The 20821-nt window shown below is 41.5% G+C and overlaps 2 protein-coding genes across 4 annotated transcripts; one reads left to right on the plus strand and one right to left on the minus strand.

Moving 5' to 3' along the window:
* Positions 1 to 6815: 6815 nt before the first annotated feature.
* On the minus strand, positions 6816 to 14823 carry LOC115606533 (cytochrome c oxidase assembly factor 8). 3 transcript variants are annotated; one of them, XR_003990925.1, is made up of 5 exons: positions 14504 to 14671; positions 13588 to 13785; positions 12455 to 12613; positions 10248 to 10338; positions 6816 to 7690 (listed from the first exon to the last, which is right to left on the minus strand). XR_003990925.1 is itself a non-coding variant. In XM_030482607.1 (5 exons), the coding sequence occupies exons 1-5, from the start codon at positions 14615 to 14617 to the stop codon at positions 7585 to 7587; spliced, it is 573 nt and encodes a 190-aa protein (XP_030338467.1). In that variant the 5' UTR covers positions 14618 to 14823; the 3' UTR covers positions 6816 to 7584. The 3 variants fall into 3 exon arrangements, 2 of the variants coding, with proteins under 2 accessions (XP_030338467.1, XP_030338468.1); XM_030482607.1 differs by having other exon boundaries at positions 12455 to 12518; positions 14504 to 14823; XM_030482608.1 differs by lacking the exons at positions 6816 to 7690; positions 10248 to 10338 and adding an exon at positions 11713 to 12360 and having other exon boundaries at positions 12455 to 12518; positions 14504 to 14666.
* On the plus strand, positions 14706 to 20315 carry BAG5 (BAG cochaperone 5). The gene is made up of 2 exons (XM_030482599.1): positions 14706 to 14826; positions 15396 to 20315. The coding sequence occupies exon 2, from the start codon at positions 15424 to 15426 to the stop codon at positions 16774 to 16776; it is 1353 nt and encodes a 450-aa protein (XP_030338459.1). The 5' UTR covers positions 14706 to 14826; positions 15396 to 15423; the 3' UTR covers positions 16777 to 20315.
* Positions 20316 to 20821: the final 506 nt, after the last annotated feature.

The following is a 20821-nucleotide window of genomic DNA, read 5'->3' on the forward strand; positions in this document are numbered from 1 at the left end:
CATATGTCAGCTTAGCATTTTGTTCTGTTTTTTCGTGGTGGAATTTGTCATGAGGCCTGAGGAAACTGGAGGTTTTCCAGACATGACATTTAAAGTGAAGTATTATTTTGGTAAGTGTGAGAAGAAGATTGGTAAATCCTGAAGACATTTTATTACATATTCATTGGAATTTAGTTTCCATTTTGTCTTCCAGTCTCATGCAATTTTGGACAAATACGAGTTTTCTACCTAAGTATGACTAGTTTCTATAGCAACTAAGGTCAGAACTGTCTTGACTTGGTTTGTTACAGAATATTTATGTTGTGTCATATCATCTAGTTTCTATACGACACTCCAGAATAATAAAATCACTTGGAAAGCAATCAAGGCAGGCAATCAAAATTTTGAAATTTGCAGTTCGTGGATTTTTTCTTGTAATAGAGCCTTGACTACACAATCTGTTTTGCACACCCCCCACATGAATCTAGACTTCTAATTTCTCAAACCATCCTAGAAATTAAAATCTGTCACTTTTCTGGACCTCTGTAGAAGCAGCCAATGTATGTTACACACTGGTCACCAGGCATTTATTACAAATATGGAGTTAACATTTGTCAACAGGAAGTTCTTTAGCAATGAGATATGAATAGAGACCTGAATTTCTTATGATTCTGAACCCTGCATTTTGCCGGTTAATGTGTTTTGGCTCAGCTGATGAAAATTATCACAGCCAATTCTGCAGCTGAATCATACCAGTGGGTTCTTTGGACCCAGCAGTGTGAACAGAGTACTGCTGGATGCCAGCAGTTCTTGACTGGCATGGGGGCTGCCAGAAACTCATCCCAGTCATGGCCCATCAAAGTAGCTTTAGGGCTACTCCAGCTTAGGCTGAGTGTGAATTGCCTCCTGGCTAAGGCGATGCATACAGTCGTTCTTGCTCCCTCCTGCCGTCTCAGGCGCCGGTCACAATGCACCTGGGACCACCCCTATGGGCAAGAACCTGCATGAACAAGAAAGGAAAACCACTGTGCCTTTCCCTGCAAAATATGAGAAACACAATTAAATGGGTATCTAGTAAAACACCAGCAGCTGTGTGAAACAGTGACCGCATCTTCAGAGCATTTACATGGCTTCAAATACTGTTTTGACTCTGGCTAGTACTATAAAATAATACTTCTCTTGCGTAAGATTCCACTTACAATGGGATTGTGTAATTTTTTGCCTTTACAATTTCTATCCATAAGGACTGCTTTTGCACTTCCACAGCATCTGCTATTTGAATATATCGGTCAACTAAATCTCACAGTACTTGGGTAAATCTTGATCCCTTAATGAAGGCAAAGTCAAGGCACAAATAAGTGATTTATATAATAATGAATATTAAAAGAGTATGTATTTCAAGATGCTTATATTCCGTGTACTTATAAACTCTTTGTAAGAAATAAACTTGTAAGAAATAGAGTAAGTTGTGTTTCCCTTACTATTTTTTTTTCTGAGAAATGAACCTGAATGATCAATTTATGGGGTTATTATTCAGTGAATTTACACAGCAATCAGTGGATCTAATTTTTAATATGAAATGTCATTCATGCATGTAACAGTTCCAGGCATACGTTACTCTTCCCTGAAAACATTTCAATCTCCCAGTGTTTACGCAAAAGACTGGCTCTGCAGAGGGTGTAAGTTATGTTCTTGTTTGGCTAAATCTGATTACCCTGTAGGGTACCAATCTTGCTTAATGATAGCGGCAGCTAAGAATTGCAAGCAGAACAGTCCCCTTAAAATGGGGCCAGCTTCTAAATAAGAAATCTGAGTTTTGAACTAGATTTTAAAGTTACCCTAAGAATATTCAGTTAAACATACAAGCTATGTTCTCAGGAGTTGCTACCATTACTTTTAATACTCATAATGAAGTTGAGATTATTTTTTTAAGATGTACAGTTCTTTATTAATCATATATAAAGGTGCTACCATCACTTCCATCCAACTGTTAGTTGGTCTGTCTCTCAGTCCCCATTTGATACTTCCTCTTACTCCTCTCATATTCTACCGAAATTAATGCTCCAATAAAAAATCAGTGAATAGCAACAAACCACACGTATTATCAGAACATAAACACCCCAAGTCAATATAAACCACCTCAAATTATTTTAATATTACCAGAATACTGTTGCTTTATTATGCACTTACTGAGTGCAGGAGACAGATTAAAATGACACATGCTGACACAACCAAGTAAGAAATACTCTTCCTTCTGACAGGATTAGCTAAATACCTAAATGATGAGATAATACACTGACCTGTATTTTTCCCACACTCAGAAAATGAACACAGAGAAGTCACTCTTTGATCTATTTCACTAGCCTCAGCTATTGTAGCAGGCCTTCATATAAATAAAATAAATATTTTTAGTAGTCTGTGGCAGCTCCTTATTCTTCCTTTGATGTATAAAGGATTTATGATCAATAATATCTGAGAGCAGCTGGCATTATTACAGTTGCTCTGTGTCAAGAAAAAAAATCAGAAGTAATGCAACACTGGTAAAACTGATACGGCTTTCGGCTGTTCAGAAAATGTAATTATCTCAGTAAATGTATGTGGTTTTGGTAATGAGAGTCAAAATTTCGGATGGATTATTTTTAATAACTTCTTTTCACAGTGGCTTTATTAGTTATTCTAAATCAGAGCTCAACACTTACCTAATAGATAAATACATCACTCCTTCACTAAGCTTTAGATGAAGGGACCCAGCCCTCCACACAGAATCTTAATGACTTTGAAGGGAGAAAGGGATATAACAAGGGTCACTAGAGATAAGCCAGGGAGGCAGCACACCAGTGTTTGTGGGACGGTGTGCTAGTGAGGTCCTTCGGTCTGCTGTCTCAGTGGAGGTAGGGGAGGGAGATCCATGCGGCAGCAAAGATTCAAGAGTTACTGATGTGTTAGAAACCATGGAAGTGCCTGAGAATGGTCAATGTAAGAACTGGGGCTTCTCCCCCCAAAGTGAAGTGCACCTACACCAATGCATGCACCAATGGGCAACAAACAGAAGCTGGAAGCCATTGTGCAGCAGGAAACCTATGACATAGTTGCCATCACGCAAACATGGTGGGATGACTCTCAGAACTGGAGTGCTGCAGTGGATGGGTATACACTCTTCAGAAGGGACATGCAAGGAGGGAGAGGCAGTGGGGTAACCCTCTATGTTAGGGACTGTTTTGGCTGTCTAGAGCTTGACTATGGTGACAGCAGGGTTGGGTGTTTCTGAGTAAGAATGAGAGGGAAGGCCAGCAAGGCAGATAAGATGGTGGGAGTCTTTTACAGACTACCCAACCAGAATGAAGAGGCAGACGGAATATTCTATAAGCAGCTGGGATAAGTCTCACAATCGCTTGCCCTTGTTCTCTTGGGGGACTTCAACTTACCAGATGTCTGCTAGAAATACAATATAGCAGAGAGGAAACAGTCCCAAGAGGTTCCTGGAGAGTGTGGAAGATAACTTCCTGACACAGCTGGTGAGGAAGCCAGCTATGGAAGGCACACCACTGGATCTGTTGTTTGTGAACAGAGAAGGACTTGAGGGTGATGGGATGGTTGCAGGCCATCTTAGACATAGTGGGAGGGTTTATGACCTTTGGAAGAAGGGGCAGGCAACTCTGGAGGACTACAGGGATGTTGTGAGATTATGCAGGGAGAAAATCAGAAGTGCCAAAGCCAAACTAGAACTTCATCTGGCTATGCTGTAAAAGACAATAAAAAATGTTTCTAGAAATATGTTACCAGCAAAATGAGGGCCAAGGAGAACCCCTATCCTTTATTGGATGCAGGGGGAAACGTAGTGACAAAGGATGAGGAAAAGGCTGAGGTACTTACTGCCTTCTTTGCCTCAAAATTCAATAGTGAGACCAGTTGTTCTCCATGTACCCAGCCCCCTGAGCTGGAAGACAGGGATGGGGAGCAGCATGAAGACCCCATAATCCAAGGGGAAATGGTCAGTGACCTGCTACACCACTTAGATACACACACTTAAATGTATGGAGCCAGATGGGATCCACACAAGGGTACTGAGGGAGCTGGTGGAAGTGCTCACTGAGCCACTTTCCAACATTTATCAGCATTAATTATTTATCCCCTGACTAAGAGTAGAGGTCCCACTGGACTGGAGGTTAGCAAATGGCACGCACATCTACAAGAAGGGCTGGAAGGAGGATCCAGGAAACTACAGGCCTGTCAGCATGACCTCGGTGCTGAGGGAGGTTATGGAGCAGATCATCACGCAGCATGTACAGGACAAGCAGGTGATTAGGCCCAGTCAGCATGGGTTTATGAAAGGCAGGTCTTGCTTGACTCACCTGATCTCCTTCTGTGGCACGGTGACCCACCTAGTGGATGACTGAAAGGCTGTGGTTATTGTCTATCTAGACTTTAGTAAAGCCTTTGACACCATTTCCCACAGCATTCTCCCAGAAAAACTGGCTGCTCATGGCTTGGATGGGTGTACACTTTACTGGCTAAAAAACCAGCTGGATGGCCAAGCCCAAAGAGTGGTGGTGAATGGAGTTAAATCCAGTTGGCAGTCAGTCACAAGTGGTGTTTCCCAGGGCTCAGTATTAGGGCCAGTGTTGTTTAATACCTTTATTGACAATCTGGATGAGGGGATTGAGTGCACCCTCAGTAAATTTGTGGACGACACCAAGTTCACTGGAAGTGTTGATCTGCTGGAGGACAGGAAGGTTCTGCAGAGGGATCTGGACAGGCTGGATCGACGGGCTGAGGCCAGTTGTATGAAGCTCAACAAGGCTCAGTGCCAAGTCCTACACTGGTGTCAAAACAACCCAAGCAATGCTGACTGCAGAGTATGAGCCAGTAGTGTGCCCAGGTGGCCAAGGCGGCCAATAGCATCCAGCCTGTATCAGAAATAGCGCGCACAGTAGGAACAGGGAAGTGGCTGTTACCTTGCACTTGGCACTGGTGAGGCCGCCTTCAAATACCATGTTCAGTTTTGGGTCCCACTACCAGAAAGATATTGAGGTGCTGGAACGTGTCCAGAGAAGGGCAACAAAGCTGGTGAAGGGTCTAGAGCACAAGTCTTATGAGAAGCAGCAGAGGGAACTGAGGTTGTTTAGCCTGGAGAAAAGGAACCTGAGGTGAGACCTGATCCCTCTCTTTAAGTGCCTGACAGGAGGTTGTAGCAAGCTGGGGGTAGGTCTCTTCTCCCAAGCATCAAGTGATAGACAAGAGGTAACGGCCTCAAGCTGCGCCAGGGGAGGTTTAGATTGGATATCAGGAAACATTTCTTCAAAATGGTTGTCGAGCATTGCAACAGGCTGCCCACGGAAGTGGTGGAGTCACCATCCCTGGAGGTATTGAAAGGACATCTAGATAGGGTTCAGTGGTGGACTTGGCAGTGCTGGGTTAACGGTTAGTCAGTGATCTTAAAGGACTTTTCCAATCTGAATGATTCTATGAAGGCAGTGCCATAAAGGCATGAACTTTACCTACGAACAGTTCAGAGCAGAATCCTAGTGTGATCCATCACATGCCAACTATACTGGTTTTGGGTGACCAACACTAAAATTATACGTTCAAAAAAGAGTTTTTAACTGTGAAGTAACTGAAGCACAATCCAAACCTTCCATTTGAATTCCCACATCCCCCCCCTGCCAACAGTAGAACACTCAGATCTGCATGATGAGGTATATTAATTCAACTGACATCTAACACTTTTTTCCTTGGATTAGTTCTAGTAGTGAAACATTTTCCTGATCTGGTTCAGCAGGCAGACACAAAATGTCTGTGTTAATAAGAGTGAGCAACTTGGAAGATGCAAATCCTTCTTTTGATTGACCTCTACCCTCTTAAAGCATATGTGAAACTACTGTAGAGATCTTGCACATAGACTGTCAGAACATAGGCTATCAACCACCAGTCCACTGGGGTTCTGGCTGCTGCCTTTCAGGGATATTTTCTTGTATTACCCAATCACTCTTTTACAACAGAACTAGTCATTAAAGTGTACGTTTGCATGGTGGTCAAAGCTCGCATACTGTAAGATACAATTTAATGTAAAGGCCTGAAGAATTACGTTACATACCCACAGTAGTCTATCTTAAAAATATTTTTTCCCTAAATATGGCATTTTGTAACTTTTTAAATAAATATACAACTTTTACACTACCAATGCAGTAAATAACATTCACAGATATTTTCCTAGAAGTGTTGGTTATCACCTCAGCAAACATTATTAATGACTGTTTTCATCTACTGATAAAACAACAGTTAAAAACACAGTTCAGTGACCATTTTAGCTCCAATGATGGTACAAAACAGTGCTACCGTATCATTAATATTTATTTCATCTTGCAAAGGAATTATTACAGTCGATACTGGCAAAGCTTTTTGCTCCAGCTGAAAGAGCCTGTGAATAAATCATGTCATGTTTAGATACGAAAAACAGGTCAATGGCTATGGAGCTGACGTTTCCAAAAGCAGAGCCTTCCCCACAGCATAGCTTTAGGAAAACATGCTTCATCTGACAGCACACATTCTTTTTAACAGAATCCTCTTAGTAGGTACTACATCCAAAAAAATCATTTAACTGTATAAATGAACAAAGAAAACATACCGAGGAATGAAACTTATTTTAAATTAGACATATATGGCACAACATTTTAAGACTTCACTTAAACTAGCCTCCTTCTGGTTGATGTTATGTACCTGGAGGTCAGAAAAATCACCCTCAAGTGAGTTGTTTTGAGTGTCTCTGAGAAATTGGTGAGAATAGCACATTTTTTAAAAGAAATGAACCAGTAGAAAGCCGTGTGTATTAGTACTAATGTTGTTCTTCTCCATACAGCCAACTATCAGTTTCCTTTCCTACCAGGATTTAGTGACTGACAATGCATCTGTTCCACTGCTTAGTAACTAAAATTTTTACCAATCACAGGTTAGAGGAACTCTTGTTCAAGGGAGGCACATTGCTTTTAATTAAAACGAAATGATCTACGAAGACCCTATTGCATTAGTAATTTATATGAAAACATATCTTAAATCTTTATTAAAACTAGACAATAATCACACTGAAAAGAGGATTATCCTAGATTGATTGTATGTATACTCACAAATCGTACTTGCCACTTCAGCCATGTTGTATTACTTACAGAAAGCTACTGCCCCACACAGACAACTGCTGCAAATGAGGCATTTCTGTCTTTATATACTAATGAGGTAGGTGGAGATGTCACTCTCTGACCCGAGTGCAGATCCAGCATACCGAATCACACGTTATTTCAGAGTTACGACTGTGGTAAAAATGTGACAGTTGTGATCCATTCCATTTAATGTAAACAAGGAACAGCTTTTAATAGTTTTAATAATACAACTTTAATAGTTGTATTTTGGTTGGGAAATATTATAGATATTCTTGGAATAAAAGATAAAGGAAATCAACATACTGATTATAAATTAAGACCAATAGCAACTTTTATTTACATAATTTAACAGATTCAAGCAATTATTACATGAGTCATTCAGATTCTGAACATGACTATAAACAACAAGTTTATAGCAGGCCTAGCTAGTGCTGCATTCTTCATGGAGCTATGATTAATTTCCAACATTTTTCTTTTTCCAACGAAGCCACCTCAGAGCTCTTGCCAGTGCTACTTGTGCCATGAGGAATGTGATAGTAAAGTTACGTTTATACCAATCTCTAGGATTCCAAAGCCAGGAAAATCATCAGCACATAGAACAAGAATGGGAGAAAGGTACACAATTATATTAAAATATCTTTTGGCATTGACAAAGTGATCCTCAGTGATGACCTACATTTTCAGTTCTTTGTGGCGGAACTTTTCCTGCCTAATGAGAGTTAAATAATCTATGAAAAGGTCTAAGTGAACATCTGCAGCCATGAACAGATGGATGTGGACTATAGGGCTACAACCATTGAAAGCTTAACTGTAAACAAGTTAAGGGATGGGCAGTTTTATGACAAACTGTATTTGAAATTAGCACCTGCAATGTTTCAGAAGTAAAGCCATCTAGGAGAATCTCCTGCCAGCACTCTGCTATGGGTAAGATTTGTTAGTGCATGTATGAAGATGTGTGTGTTGGAAAGGGTGTAGTTGGTTACCTACAAGAGTGAGAAAAATAAAATAGAATCACACTTCAAAGAGTAATTGTATAACCCAGTACAGGACACATTATGTTTCTAATGCAGTACCTTTTAAAGATTATGCCTTTAATACTGCCAAAGTCTTTCTATCCTTACATAGCTTTTATGAAGCACGCATGGCTTCTGGAACCAATTCAAGATATAGATAGGATAGTTTGTATCAGTCCTTTTTAAACTGAGAACTTGCTTCAAATTCTAGCCCCCGTTAGAAACTAAACTAATATCACAATTTTGTTCTAGTTTCTAACAAGGGTCCCTCCCTCATTTTGTAAAGTGCTGCACAAGAAGCAATAGAATATGTTTACTGTAGAACTAGCAGGGAATATTAAACACTGGAATTTAGGTCTTTTCTTGAGATCTCTGTGGGAATCTTGTATGTACAGATCTAACATAAACCTGAGATACTAACGTCTCAGGTAAGGATAGTAACCAGAATCGTGCTGACAAGCAGCACTGAGCTATCCCCTCAAATGTCATGTTAAATCAAAATATCATGTTAAATCAAAATATCATGCTAACATTGGAACTCTTTCTCTTTCAGATCTCATGTCCTGTATCCTCCTACTAGACCGTATTTCCAGTCTAAGAACCCTGAACTAAATATTCATTGTGTGTATGTACAGTCATTGCTTCAATTTTAACTAGATCTTAGAAGTTGCAACACTTCAGCAGCCACAGTTTTCGGGCCAGCTGGCAACTCTGCAAAAGAACATACAGCTGAATGCATAAACAGATTTTTATAAATATGACTCCTCAGAATCAGAGTGCCTGTAAAAAGCTCACTGCTTTCAGCGCTGTGCAGTTCCGCTTTGAAACTACAATGATGCAGCTGACACTACCCGATTATACAAGGCAGCAACAGGGAAGGGCATGTGTAGGCACAAAACCTCAACTCTCTCACCATGAAAATGGGACACTATCCCAATGTCACTACAGCAATGGTATCTGGTGACCAGTTCTAAGACAATTTGCTTTCTCACTTACCAGTTATAGGCAATTTGAACAATAATCCTCTTACTAAAAATAATCTTTTACTTTCCGTCTTTTCATGCTGTTGCTTAGGTTTATGGTGAGGTTTTCCTGCCCGCCCCCTCTCCCCATGGGCAAGACAAGATTTGCATTAAAATTGTTCTTACAGTAGAGTATGTTATGGTATATGCACAATACATACCAAGAATCTTAAACCACAATTTATTATTATATGTCAATTATAGTAGTGGTAGAATTGTCACTAGCATTATACCATTAAGAAACCAGTTACACTTAACACATTTAAGCCCAAAAATCTTTCAATCCAAAAAGAAATTGAAGTTGTGGTTTCACATTCAGCGGGCAGTGCTACTGTAGCTGGATTAAGTGCTATTCTCCTCCAGCTTCCCATTCCTTCCTTATTTCTAGCTCTCTACCGACTGTGCACAGCTACTTGTAGGGTACATGTGTTTGCAAGTCATTTTTCAGTCGTTTCAGATCCCCTACCCAGTTTATCAACTACTGCTGCAGAAACAATGCAGGAGATGTAAAGAGGCATGGCAGATGTGGGCTTACCCAGCTGCAGCTGAGTTCTAAACTGGATGAGTTCAGGAGATCATTTTACTAATGCTTTGCCACACAAGAAACCTCAAACTCAAGGCTAATCACTTTTCTTTTTCTATATGCTTGCAAAATAATAAACCCAAGAGTACTAAGTACTACTCTCATTAAACAATTTTCCATTGAGATTAATCCCATTTACTAGTCCTTATTTAACAGTCAACTAGAATCTGTTATACAGAAATTTCAACTGTTTTATTTGCATATTTGTCAGTTTCAATTAGCAACATGCAAAGACCCATAAAAGAGTGCCTGATCATCTCTCTGAATCTCGGATAAGAGACTCATCTCTCCACTAAATCAGCAATAAGCAGCAGCAGAACTCAAATGATAATGCAAATTTCTGACAAATGCTAATGATAGCATTTAAAAACCTAATTTTCTAAGATGATGGTTTTAGGTGCTGCTTTACCAATTACGGGAAAAAAATGTTCAAATTTGATCTTATGCCTTTCACTTAGACTGTAATGTGTAATAGTCAACATAAATACCTTCTACATACCTGTTATACTGCATATGCTTTCTAAAATTTTTACTTAGAAAGTCCTTGTAAAAGTCAGCCATTTCTTCTGCATTCAGTGTTGCTTTTTTACCTGAAAATAAGTTTTAGCATAACAATATCAAGACAATTCTGTGGATTAAAACACTGGCTTCAGATGCAGGAGATCTAGATCTGACTCCTTATTCCTACAACCTTCCTGTGTAACCCTGAGCAAGTTAATACACTTTTATCTTCCAACTTCTTAAAACTTAATCTGGGGGACACAGCAGATTAAAAATACTGATCATCTTGCAGCTGGTGTAACTTTTAAACCCTTATTACTTGAAAGTGATTATGTTTACCAGGTCTTAGATTATTTAGGGAACTAGTGGACCCCTATGAAAAAATCCATAGATCTAGCAGTATCTACCTTTGAGTAAAATTAATCTCTCACAGGGCTGAAGTCTAAACAGCACCAGTAAGAGCACTTAGTAACTTCAATTTCCCTCCTAAAGCAAGTCAATAAATATAGAAAGAACACTATCTACAACTGACATATTTTCAGATGTTCATTTTTTCTGTTGCTGTTGATAAATTTCAAAGTAACTTATATCAAAGAATATATGTTCCAAGATGTCAGATTTATTAACCATATAGCAGACAATTATTCTGTGAAGAAGCAAGTAGAAAAGATGACTTTGAATATGCCACTAATAAGCAGGACATGAAAGGAGATGGATTCTCTCCACGGAACATAAAAGGAAAACCTGTGGCCACAGCACAAATGTGGAATGCTGAGAACCAGCAGATATTCTCGACTCTACCAGGTAATTTCTATAAAAGCTTCCTGGCACTTTCAATGTTTCTAAGATGAGGGTCAAATTTGAGTGTCCCAGGGGACATGGAAATTATGAGGGAGGTAGAATTGTGATATTCAACTTGTTACTGTTCCAAAATGTATTTTAAAGCTCCTGAGACTGATCATAGAAATGTAAATTATTGATCAGTCCTATTTGTCATTATTCACAAATCTGATGTATTACTATGGATTAACATACTATGGGATAAATGGGGATAAATTTATTCTAAGACTGTTTGAAGGCTGACTACTTAACACCTATAATGAATTTGTTTCTTTGTACTGGTATCAGCAGAACTGATTATAGATTCACTTACACAAAAAATAAAGTCTTGTTCCAACTGTTCATATATATTGTTATTAGTCTTATTTCTATATGCACACAGAGCTGTATTATGGAACAGGGTTAATCAACACATGCAGCCAATATAATTTAATTTCTAAGGGATGTAGATGCTTACTAGTTTTTCTTTTATTTCTATGGTGTGTATATATATATATAAAACAAACAAAACCCAACAACAAATAAATTAAAAAAACCCCAACAACAAAAATACCCCAAAACAAACCAACCAAACAAAACCAAACCCTAAATGGCAATATAAAAGTCTTTGAAACAACACGGAACTTAATTAAAATTATTTCTCAACCACACACTGGTCACCAGGATACAAACAGAAGAGGAAAAATAATGGTCTGTGATATACAGAACGTCAGAGCAGATGCTTTACTAAACTCAAACAGATCATTATTCTATTAATAAGATGTTCAACCTCATACCACAATGCCCAATTCGCTGTTATTATGAAGGCATCCTTTTTCGGTTTTACGTAATGAATTTCAGAGGCAACTATTTTACAGCAACTGTGGTCAGGCAGAGACAAGCTGATACCAGCTGCTGTCTCCTCTGAAGATGTCTTAGTCTCCCTTGAGGAAAAATATTGTGTTCACTGTATACGCTGTGGACCTGAAGCCAAAGAATGTGAATTTATCCACCCAACCATAACATGCACTTGAGGCAAATGCTCTGTTTGTTTAGCTCAGCTAGCTCACTGGCTTAGGAACTGGGAAAGGAAAAAGGCCCTTTTCTCCTTAGACTACAGGATGATTATATTACTCGGCCAGGATTTCAGTGCATTCTCTCCAGCTGCGGGAAGGACTTAGGGGAAGAACAGTGCAAGAGATGATCTGACCCCCACATGCACATCTCTGAGGAGCTCCTCCCTTCTTTACCATGCTCCTGAAAACATTTCCGAGTCCTACCCTCAAGATTTACTTGTGACAGAACACAAAAAGCATACACTAACGAAATGAAAAGTTGAACAGAATTCAGAATGCATCCTGAACTATAAACAAAGATCTCACCAACCTGTTTCATCTCTCATTTCCAGACCCTTGGCTTTCAGTCGTGAATAAATAAATTCTTCTTTTTCCTAAAACATGTTTTTCCACATTAGAATCTGATGTACTCAGTCCTTGAAGTTAACCATTGTTTTTAATCACACAGCAGTGTAGTGCTTAACACCCTCTGAAATAATAAGCAATACTCATTATACTGGAAACACCAACAAAACATTTGCCTGAATCCAGTGAGTTTGTCACCTAGATCCTGCTTTCTGCATGCATCAATTAATTCCTGCAAGTCTTCTACTGAAACATATACAACCTATTTGTGGAGTAAAGTTACAGCTGAGCTTCAGCATTGCTTGACAGGATCCAAACCTTCAGTTTCTAAGACAAACTATAAGATGTGCTGTATAACTGAGAATTTCTGCATGAAGGAAAACATGCAGCCTTAAAAAATATGAAGTTACTTAGATAGAAACAGAATAAATATTTGTATGTAAGTTTGTCAAACCTAAAAAGCAGTTATACAGAATTAAAAAAAAAACCAAACTAAGCTTTGTTTTTTCTCTGAGACCTCTGCAAGTTTTAGGAGGATATGATGATCAAAGATTGCCACAAATGATGGTGAATTACTGAACCGTTACTGTTCTTCCCACAAAATTCAGTGTCTCCTAAGCAATGCTGCAATTAGGAAAGAAGACAGATCATGACTGAAAAGTCCCCACTTTTAGCCTTGTTGGGGGTACCCTGACACTGAAACAGGGCAATTCCCTCATTTATTCTTGGTGATTATACCTAATTTCTCTCACTTATGACAGAGCAAGATGAGCTTCAAGAATCATTTTCAGCAGCTGGTCCAGTCATAGACAGGTCTTGCATGTAGTGCGGCTAAAACTCCATACAAGTGCAAGATAGGAAAAAGGCAAATACCATTATACGCCACTAAACAGCAACAGAATACACAGGTTCTTCAGTATTGTACATCAGTTTAAAGAAATGCATGAAAAAACAGTAATTTCCACTAAGACACCGTGTGCATTAGAAGAAGCAGTAGCAATTACCAGCCACTGACAGCGGGCAGAACAGCACCCTACCCCTCTGACACCACCCCGAGTGCGGTCGGGCAGCAGGCAGGAGCCAAGCGGCGCCGCTCACCTGGCAGAAGGCGCGGTTGTGCCGGGCCCAGAAGCGCTGGTCGCAGGCCTGGGCCTCCTGCCGCGCCTCCCGCAGCCGCCGCTCCAGGGGGGACTCTTCGGGGGGCACGTAGAAGATGACCGGACGCAGGTTGGAGTGCTTGTCGGGGGGGCCGATCCAGTCATTACGGGAGTGCGCGGGGGGGCTGAAACCCAAGCCCTGGAAAACACAGGCAGAACTCGTTATGACTGGTTTGGCTGAGTTTTAAAGAACATCCTGATACGAAATAAATTCCAAAACTCTACACAACCTTAAAACATGTAAGCATGACAAGTTCAGAAACTATGCACATTCATCTACCTTAACTGAAAACAATGTGATACACCTAAAATCTACTTTTATTTGTAAGTGCACTACTGAGAAGGTATCTTTGACTCTTTTCCAACACTTTTTTTTAAACCCAGCAGTTTTGGGGGTTTGGGGCTGGGTTTTTTTTTCGTTTTTTTACTGATATTCCACCTCGTTAAATTATTTGATGGCAAGAACTAGCGAGTATGTAGGTCCTCCTAAGCGCTGTTTTCTTCACGCACCCTTGTGAGCATACACCAGCGTGTAAGTTTTGAGGCTGGGTCTCGGAGGACCCGGGTCCAGCAGCTCGTAGCTTACCGCCCGTTCGTACAAGCGCTTTACTCCCCATGTGCCTCCGCGCCCCGCCCGCGCGGTACTTGCAAACACAGGGAGCGTTGGAAAGTACATAAACGACGAGAGGCCGCGGGGAACAGGGGCCTTTTAACGGGGCGCACCTGCCCAGAGACGCTGAGAGCTCCCTCAGGGCTCCGCAGCGCCGGGACACCTCGAGGCCTCCCGCACCGCCTCGGGGCAGGCCGGGTCCAGGACGCAGGAGCTGCCCTCACCCCCCCGTCCCGCCCGGATTTACCGCGCTCTCCTGCCGCTCCCCGCGCTCAACCGTGGGGCGGCCGCCGGCCGACGAGGAGAGGAGGCGGCGGCGGCGGCAACAGCGCCCACCCCGCAGCACCCGCGCCGCCGCCATCGCCCGGCTCCTGCCGGCGCCTGGCGCTTTACGGCGATATCGCAAAGGCGGGGCGGTGCTGGGGAGGGGGCCGCGTCCCTCGGCCGCACCGTGCCCGCCCCCTCCGCCGCCGCCGGGCCGCGGGGCGGGGCTCGCGGGGTGCGCTGCCGCTCGGCCCGTGGCGCAGCGCCGGGCCGGGCACTGGGATCTTCGGCCGCGACGACCGGCGGGTGAGGCGGCGGCACGGGGCGCGGGCCGGGGGAAGCGTTACGGGCGGAGGCGACGCGACGCGGCGGGGCGCTGTTATCTCCTCTCCCCGCTTCGTCGGGCCCCAACGCCGCGAAGGGGCCTGGGCCTGGGGGCGGAGGCCGCCGAGTGCTCGGGGGGAGCGCCGGCTGTGGGGCCTGTGCGGGGGAAGGCAGCCCTGCGCTGGAGCTGGGGCTGGGGCAGCCGCAGCGCGCACGGGTTCTGCCGCTGGTTTTCCCCCGGGCTGCGGGTGTCCGGTTTGCTCCGCGATGCCCTCGGCTGCAGAGCAGGTAGAGAGGGGAGGGCTGGAGGCTGTGGGTAAACGGTAAGAGCTGGTCCTGTGGTAACTAAAGCATCACCTGTGAGGCCCGAGCAGGAGGAAGAGGTGTGAAACGAGAGGAATGGCTATGAAATACCGCCCAAATGGTTTATTCCTAGTGCTAGTGATATTTAAAGTAGCTGTAATGCTGAAGTGCTTCAGGATGCTGTGAAAGTTATGTGTGCTTGCATAGCACTTTATTAATCGCAAGTCTTGTTCTCACTTTCCTTGTAGTTCATCTGAAACTGGACAAAAGAAGAGAATGGATATGGGTAACCAACACCCATCCATAAAACGGTTGCATGAAATACAGAAAGAAGTCAAAGAGATTGAACAGCAAGTGGTTGTCTTCAGTGGTCTGTCTACTGACCGAGATTACAAGAAACTAGAAAGGAGCCTTACCAAACAGCTTTTTGAAATAGATTCTGTAGACACCGAAGGAAAGGGCGATATTCAGCAAGCCAGAAAGCGAGCTGCTCAGGAAATAGAGAGGCTGCTTAAGGAGCTGGAACAAAATGCAAACCATCCGCGCAGACTGGAGATAGAGGCTATATTTAAGGAGGCACAGTCACTTGTGGAACGTGAGATTACACCTTTTTACAAAGGAGGTAACTGTATAAGTGATGAATTTGAAGAAGGTATTCAGGACATTGTACTGAGGCTTACCCAGGTGAAAACTGGAGGGAAAGTTTCTTTACGCAAAGCAAGGTACCGCACTCTGACCAAAGTATGTGCTGTTCAGGAGATCATAGAAAGCGGTGTGAAGCAACAGCTGTCCCTGCCACTCTCTAATGATGCACATCCTTCTGTCTCCAAAATTAACTCTGTAATGTGTGATGTGAACAAAGCAAGAGGAACTCTCATTGCGCTTCTAATGGGGGTGAGTAGTAATGATACCTGCAGGCATCTATCCTGTGTGCTTACAGGCCTTATTGCTGATTTGGATGCTTTAGATGTATGTGGACACACAGAAATCAGAAATTACAGAAAGGAAGTCGTAGAAGAGATCAATAAATTGCAGAAATATCTGGACTTGGAAGAAGAAGCAGATTCTACTCAGGCTTATGATTTGGCACAAAATCAGTCCATTCTAAAAATAGAAGAGATCCGCAAGAAAATGAAGGAAATTAATTCTTTACTTCTAAAACCAGAGAATGCTTCTGATTTGTATTTGGGATCCAAAGCAGAATTGCAGGGATTAATTGCCCGCTTGGATGAGGTGAGTCCAGGAAAAAACCCCTGTATTAGAGAAGCCAGGAGAAGAGCAGTAATAGAAGTTCAAACTCTTATAACGTATATTGATCTGAAGGAAGCGCTTGAAAAAAGGAAAATGTATTCTGAGCAAACTGCTGCTGAACATCAGTCTCATAAAGCAGTTTGGACTGTTCTTGGAAACTTGTCTCAAATTCAGCAGGAGGTGATTTCATTTGATGGAAACAGAACAGATAAGAATTACATGAGATTGGAAGAACTTCTTACAAAACAACTTCTAGCGCTTGATGCTGTTGATCCCCAAGGTGACGAGCGGTGCAAGACCGCCAGAAAGCAAGCGGTAAAGCTTGCGCAGAACATTCTTTACTACCTGGACATGAAAACGGATGAATGGGAATACTGAAATAGCCGTGGCCTGACATAGAGGAACGTTTTTTCCTTTGGCACTTTATACATTTCATAGGCAGCACATAATACAAGTGGTGTGTTCTGTGCTTGCTTATATCACGAAGATTGCATAAGCAGTTGACTTGGCTATATGTCTGCTATCCCACGCAGTCACCCACTTGCCATGGCAACTGTCAGTACACCATCAGCAATTCTGGTCATTGCTATAAGTAAAGAAAGTGTGATTCTCTGAAGGAATAGCTTAATACTTGATGAAATGGCTTGGTTTTTTCCTCCTGTTTTTGTTTTAATAACCTTGTGCAATGTGCAGTGGATGCAGATTTTTCAAAGATGCAGAAACTTCCTTATGGTATGGTACTAGCAAAATTATTTACAGAAGACTGGGCGTGGAAATTGGTATTCAAGCATGAGGCTCCATCCAGCAACTTCACAGCAGTCTGGGTATACTCTTAATGTGCAAAGGGCAAAAAACCTGCTAGCTTTTGGGTTGTACTTGATTTATTCCATCCCTCACACCTTTCTGGGTGTTTAGATTTCTCAGCTAATGGAGCTATAATGCCAACTGCCAATTAGCATTTACATAGGCAAAGCCAATTATGTCTATTTTTTTTAATACCTGAGCCCTTTGATTTGGAAAAACAGGTCTTTTGTTGTTGGAAACTTTCAAATTATTGCTTTAAGTTACTGAGACTTGGAGAGGAAAATCTGTACATATGTTCTGACCAGACAAGTTGGATTTCAAGGATTTCACACTGCCATCTGTACATACTGGCAACTTGCACACTGGTAATCTGAAAACTGCACTGAATTTTGTATAGTGGCTGCTTAGGTGTCTTTTTCAACTCTGTTGTTAGCTCTGGTTTGGACTTGTCTTTTCACATTCGATGAAAACCCGAACAATTCACTTTATAGTGAATGAACATTTTTGGAATTATTTTTGTAAAATTAGATAGCTATAAAGATGTCTTTAATGATGTAAATGCATGTTACATGTTTCATACTGGTCAGGTGTGGCTTTAAGCATGTCTTGGAAAAGACTTAGGTCAAATGCCTCTCCTTGCAACGCAGTACTTAATTGTTTTAGTAACTTTGTAAATAAGCTTGCTTATACTATAGTATGCACCTACCTTTTCATTTGTGGCTGCTAGTGCCAATCAAATTTCTACTATTGCATGTTTTTTGGCATTTTTTTGAGAGCATGGCATTAAAATGAATTAATTATAAAGATATATTTAATTATGGATACTTTGCACTTATGTCTTTGGTGTTGAATTAATTATCTATAGATGATGATTTGCACCACTTTAAGGTGTAAAAAACATTTCGGATGCTAAAATAAATATTTTTAGATCTATTTTTGACTGATTAGAGAAGACAATACTGTCTGTGAGAGACAAGTGCCTTTATGACACTGCTAACTTGCACCGTCATATGTAGATAGAGGAACTGTTTACTGGCAGCTTGGTACATTTGTAATCTTTGCAAACTGGATTTCTCACATAAATATTATTATACTATAATGTATGTCAACGTAACATAATATGATAGATGACACTTGTTCTATGGAGTCCTGAAAATGAGTATCAAATTTGGGAAATACGGATTCTGCTTAAAAATGAATGCATTGATGTGGAGGTGGGGGACTTCAGGCAGGTGCTTACAAGAAGGAGAGAATATGTTTGCTCCATAATAGGCTTTGAGATCATCTAGTTTTTGAGGCTGTGTAATGTCAGAGTGTAAATATATTCTGTTTGTGATTGTACAGGGGATTGCTTTGCCAATTTACTTACCAAAACTGGCGTATTTTTTTCAATTGAGTACGGTGCCTAAGGCACAATTAGGCAATCACAGAATGTTTGTTGGAGGATCACAGACTGGTTTGGGTTGGAAGGGACCTTCAGGATCATCTGGTTTCACCCCCCTGCCATGGGCAGGGACACCTTTCACTAGACCAGATTGCTCAAAGCCCCATCCCCCCTGGCCTTGAGCACTTCCAGGATTGGGGCATCTACAACTTCTCTGGGCAACCTGTTCCAGTGTCTCACCACCCTCGTAGTGAAAAATTTCTTCCTAATATCTAATCTAAATCTCCCCTCTGTCAGCTTAAAGCCATTCCCCCTTGTCCTGTCACTGCATGCCTTCAGAAAAGGTCCCTCTCCAGCTTTCTTGTAGGCCCCCTTTAGGTACTGAAAGGCTGCTAGAAGGTGTCCCTGGAGCCATCTCTTCTCCAGGCTGAATAACCCTATCTGTCTCAGTTTGTCTTCATAGGAGAGGTGCTCCATCCCTCTGATCATCTCTGTGTCCTCCTCTGGACTTGCCTGAGCAGGTCCAAGTCTGGCCTGCTGCCTGTTCCTGCCCCAGCACTAGGCACCTCTTGCAGACCAAGGTCTGCACTGCAGCCTGTTCCTGCAGCTGCTCCCTGTTAGTGAAGGCTTCAGTCACCACCGACCAGTGTAGATGGTGCAGGTCCCCCAACTGGGGCTGCCGCTTATGCTTTCCGACGTGTGCCCACCACTCTGCCTTGAGGGTCAGGTAGGACGTGTGCCCTGACCTGCGCAGACCGCCTCTGGAATGCATGAACTGCTGTGCCACGCTCTGGTCACCACACTCCCTGGGGCTGCCCTTTGTGGGAGTTGGGGGAGCCGTTACTCCTGGCCCATCTCTCATGAGCCAGTGGGTCTCAGTGCTCCTCTGGGGTTCCCTGGCTCAGGAAAACCCCACTGAATGCCCCTGTCCATTGCAAGCCCCTGCTCTGCTGCAGGGCAGCACCTTCCTGTAACCATTTGCTTCAGTGAGTGACCCAGGACACTGCGCTCCTTCAGAGATACAACGCTGTTAAATTTCTCTCTCCTTACCTCAAAAAAAGATACATTTTCCCCTAGTTAAAATTCCAATATATTTATATATTATGTGACTAAAACAGAATAATGTTATATACCTGAATACTCATTTCAAGCTTTCTACACATTTGAACTGTAACTTCTGATTTGCACTTAGATTTTTAGGAAATACAAGAATTTGATAGCATAATGATATTATCCCATTTTTTCTTTAGTATTACTGTCAGGTCTGCAGTGGTTACTTGTAGTTTGTTTAACAATTTAGTGTCCATGTTCTTTGGAGGTTACATGTAGCTTTATAAATGTTCGAACCTCTTAGGTAAAAATGAGTAAGTATAGTTTTCATCTGTTCTATTTTACATTTTTGTCTTTTAGCTTTTCTGAATGAATTATTACACCTGTGTCTCTCACAAGGCAAATGTGTGAGATGAGTGCAATTTTGTCTGAGTTAGAGTTCAGTACCAAGATATTATGTGGATTAAGCTTTTTTCCATTGTCCTCTGATCTTATAAATTGGCTATTTAAATTTTAAGGTAAAATCCGCATCTGGAATGGGATTAATTCACAGCTTTTGCATGAATGAAAGTAATAAACTAAGTATGCTTAACAAAAAAAAATAATGCACACATTTCTCAAAATCTTGCTTTTGTGCTGAAGAATGTAATTTCTCTGGTTTTTATCCAAAGATTGAGGGGCACAACTTTCCTTGCTGATATGGCAGGCTAAAATAATCAGCAAAATGCAAATGGACCAAATTGCAGGAGCCTGCATTTTACTACTCTAGCGAAATACGGTAACTTTTCTGTGTGCTATGTTACCTACCTTAGAGCAAAATAAGTAATTGGCTATTTGGGGGAGAGGTAATCCTGTATCATTATTCCTATTTCATGATTTTTTTTCTTTTTAAATTAGTTTTCTTGAGTTATTTCAGTGTTTATTTTTTTGTTTACTGCTCAAAGTGGGTTTTCTGTTACCAGCTTGGAGGAGTTTTTTGTTAAGTATGATTCCTACTTTTTCAATTTAACAGGAGTTAGTGAACGTGCTCCTTATGGTGTGTATATCTTGATTTATTGCTGTGTAGGATATGGCATTTGTATATACAAATTCAAGATTAAATATTGCAGTGTTATATTGATTATTAATAAAAATACATTATTACCTTTTACTAGTTATTCATTTGAATGTTATGCCCTGCTGCCT

This window comes from Strigops habroptila, chromosome 4 (genome assembly GCF_004027225.2).
Source record: "Strigops habroptila isolate Jane chromosome 4, bStrHab1.2.pri, whole genome shotgun sequence".
Classification (NCBI taxonomy): domain Eukaryota; kingdom Metazoa; phylum Chordata; class Aves; order Psittaciformes; family Psittacidae; genus Strigops; species Strigops habroptila.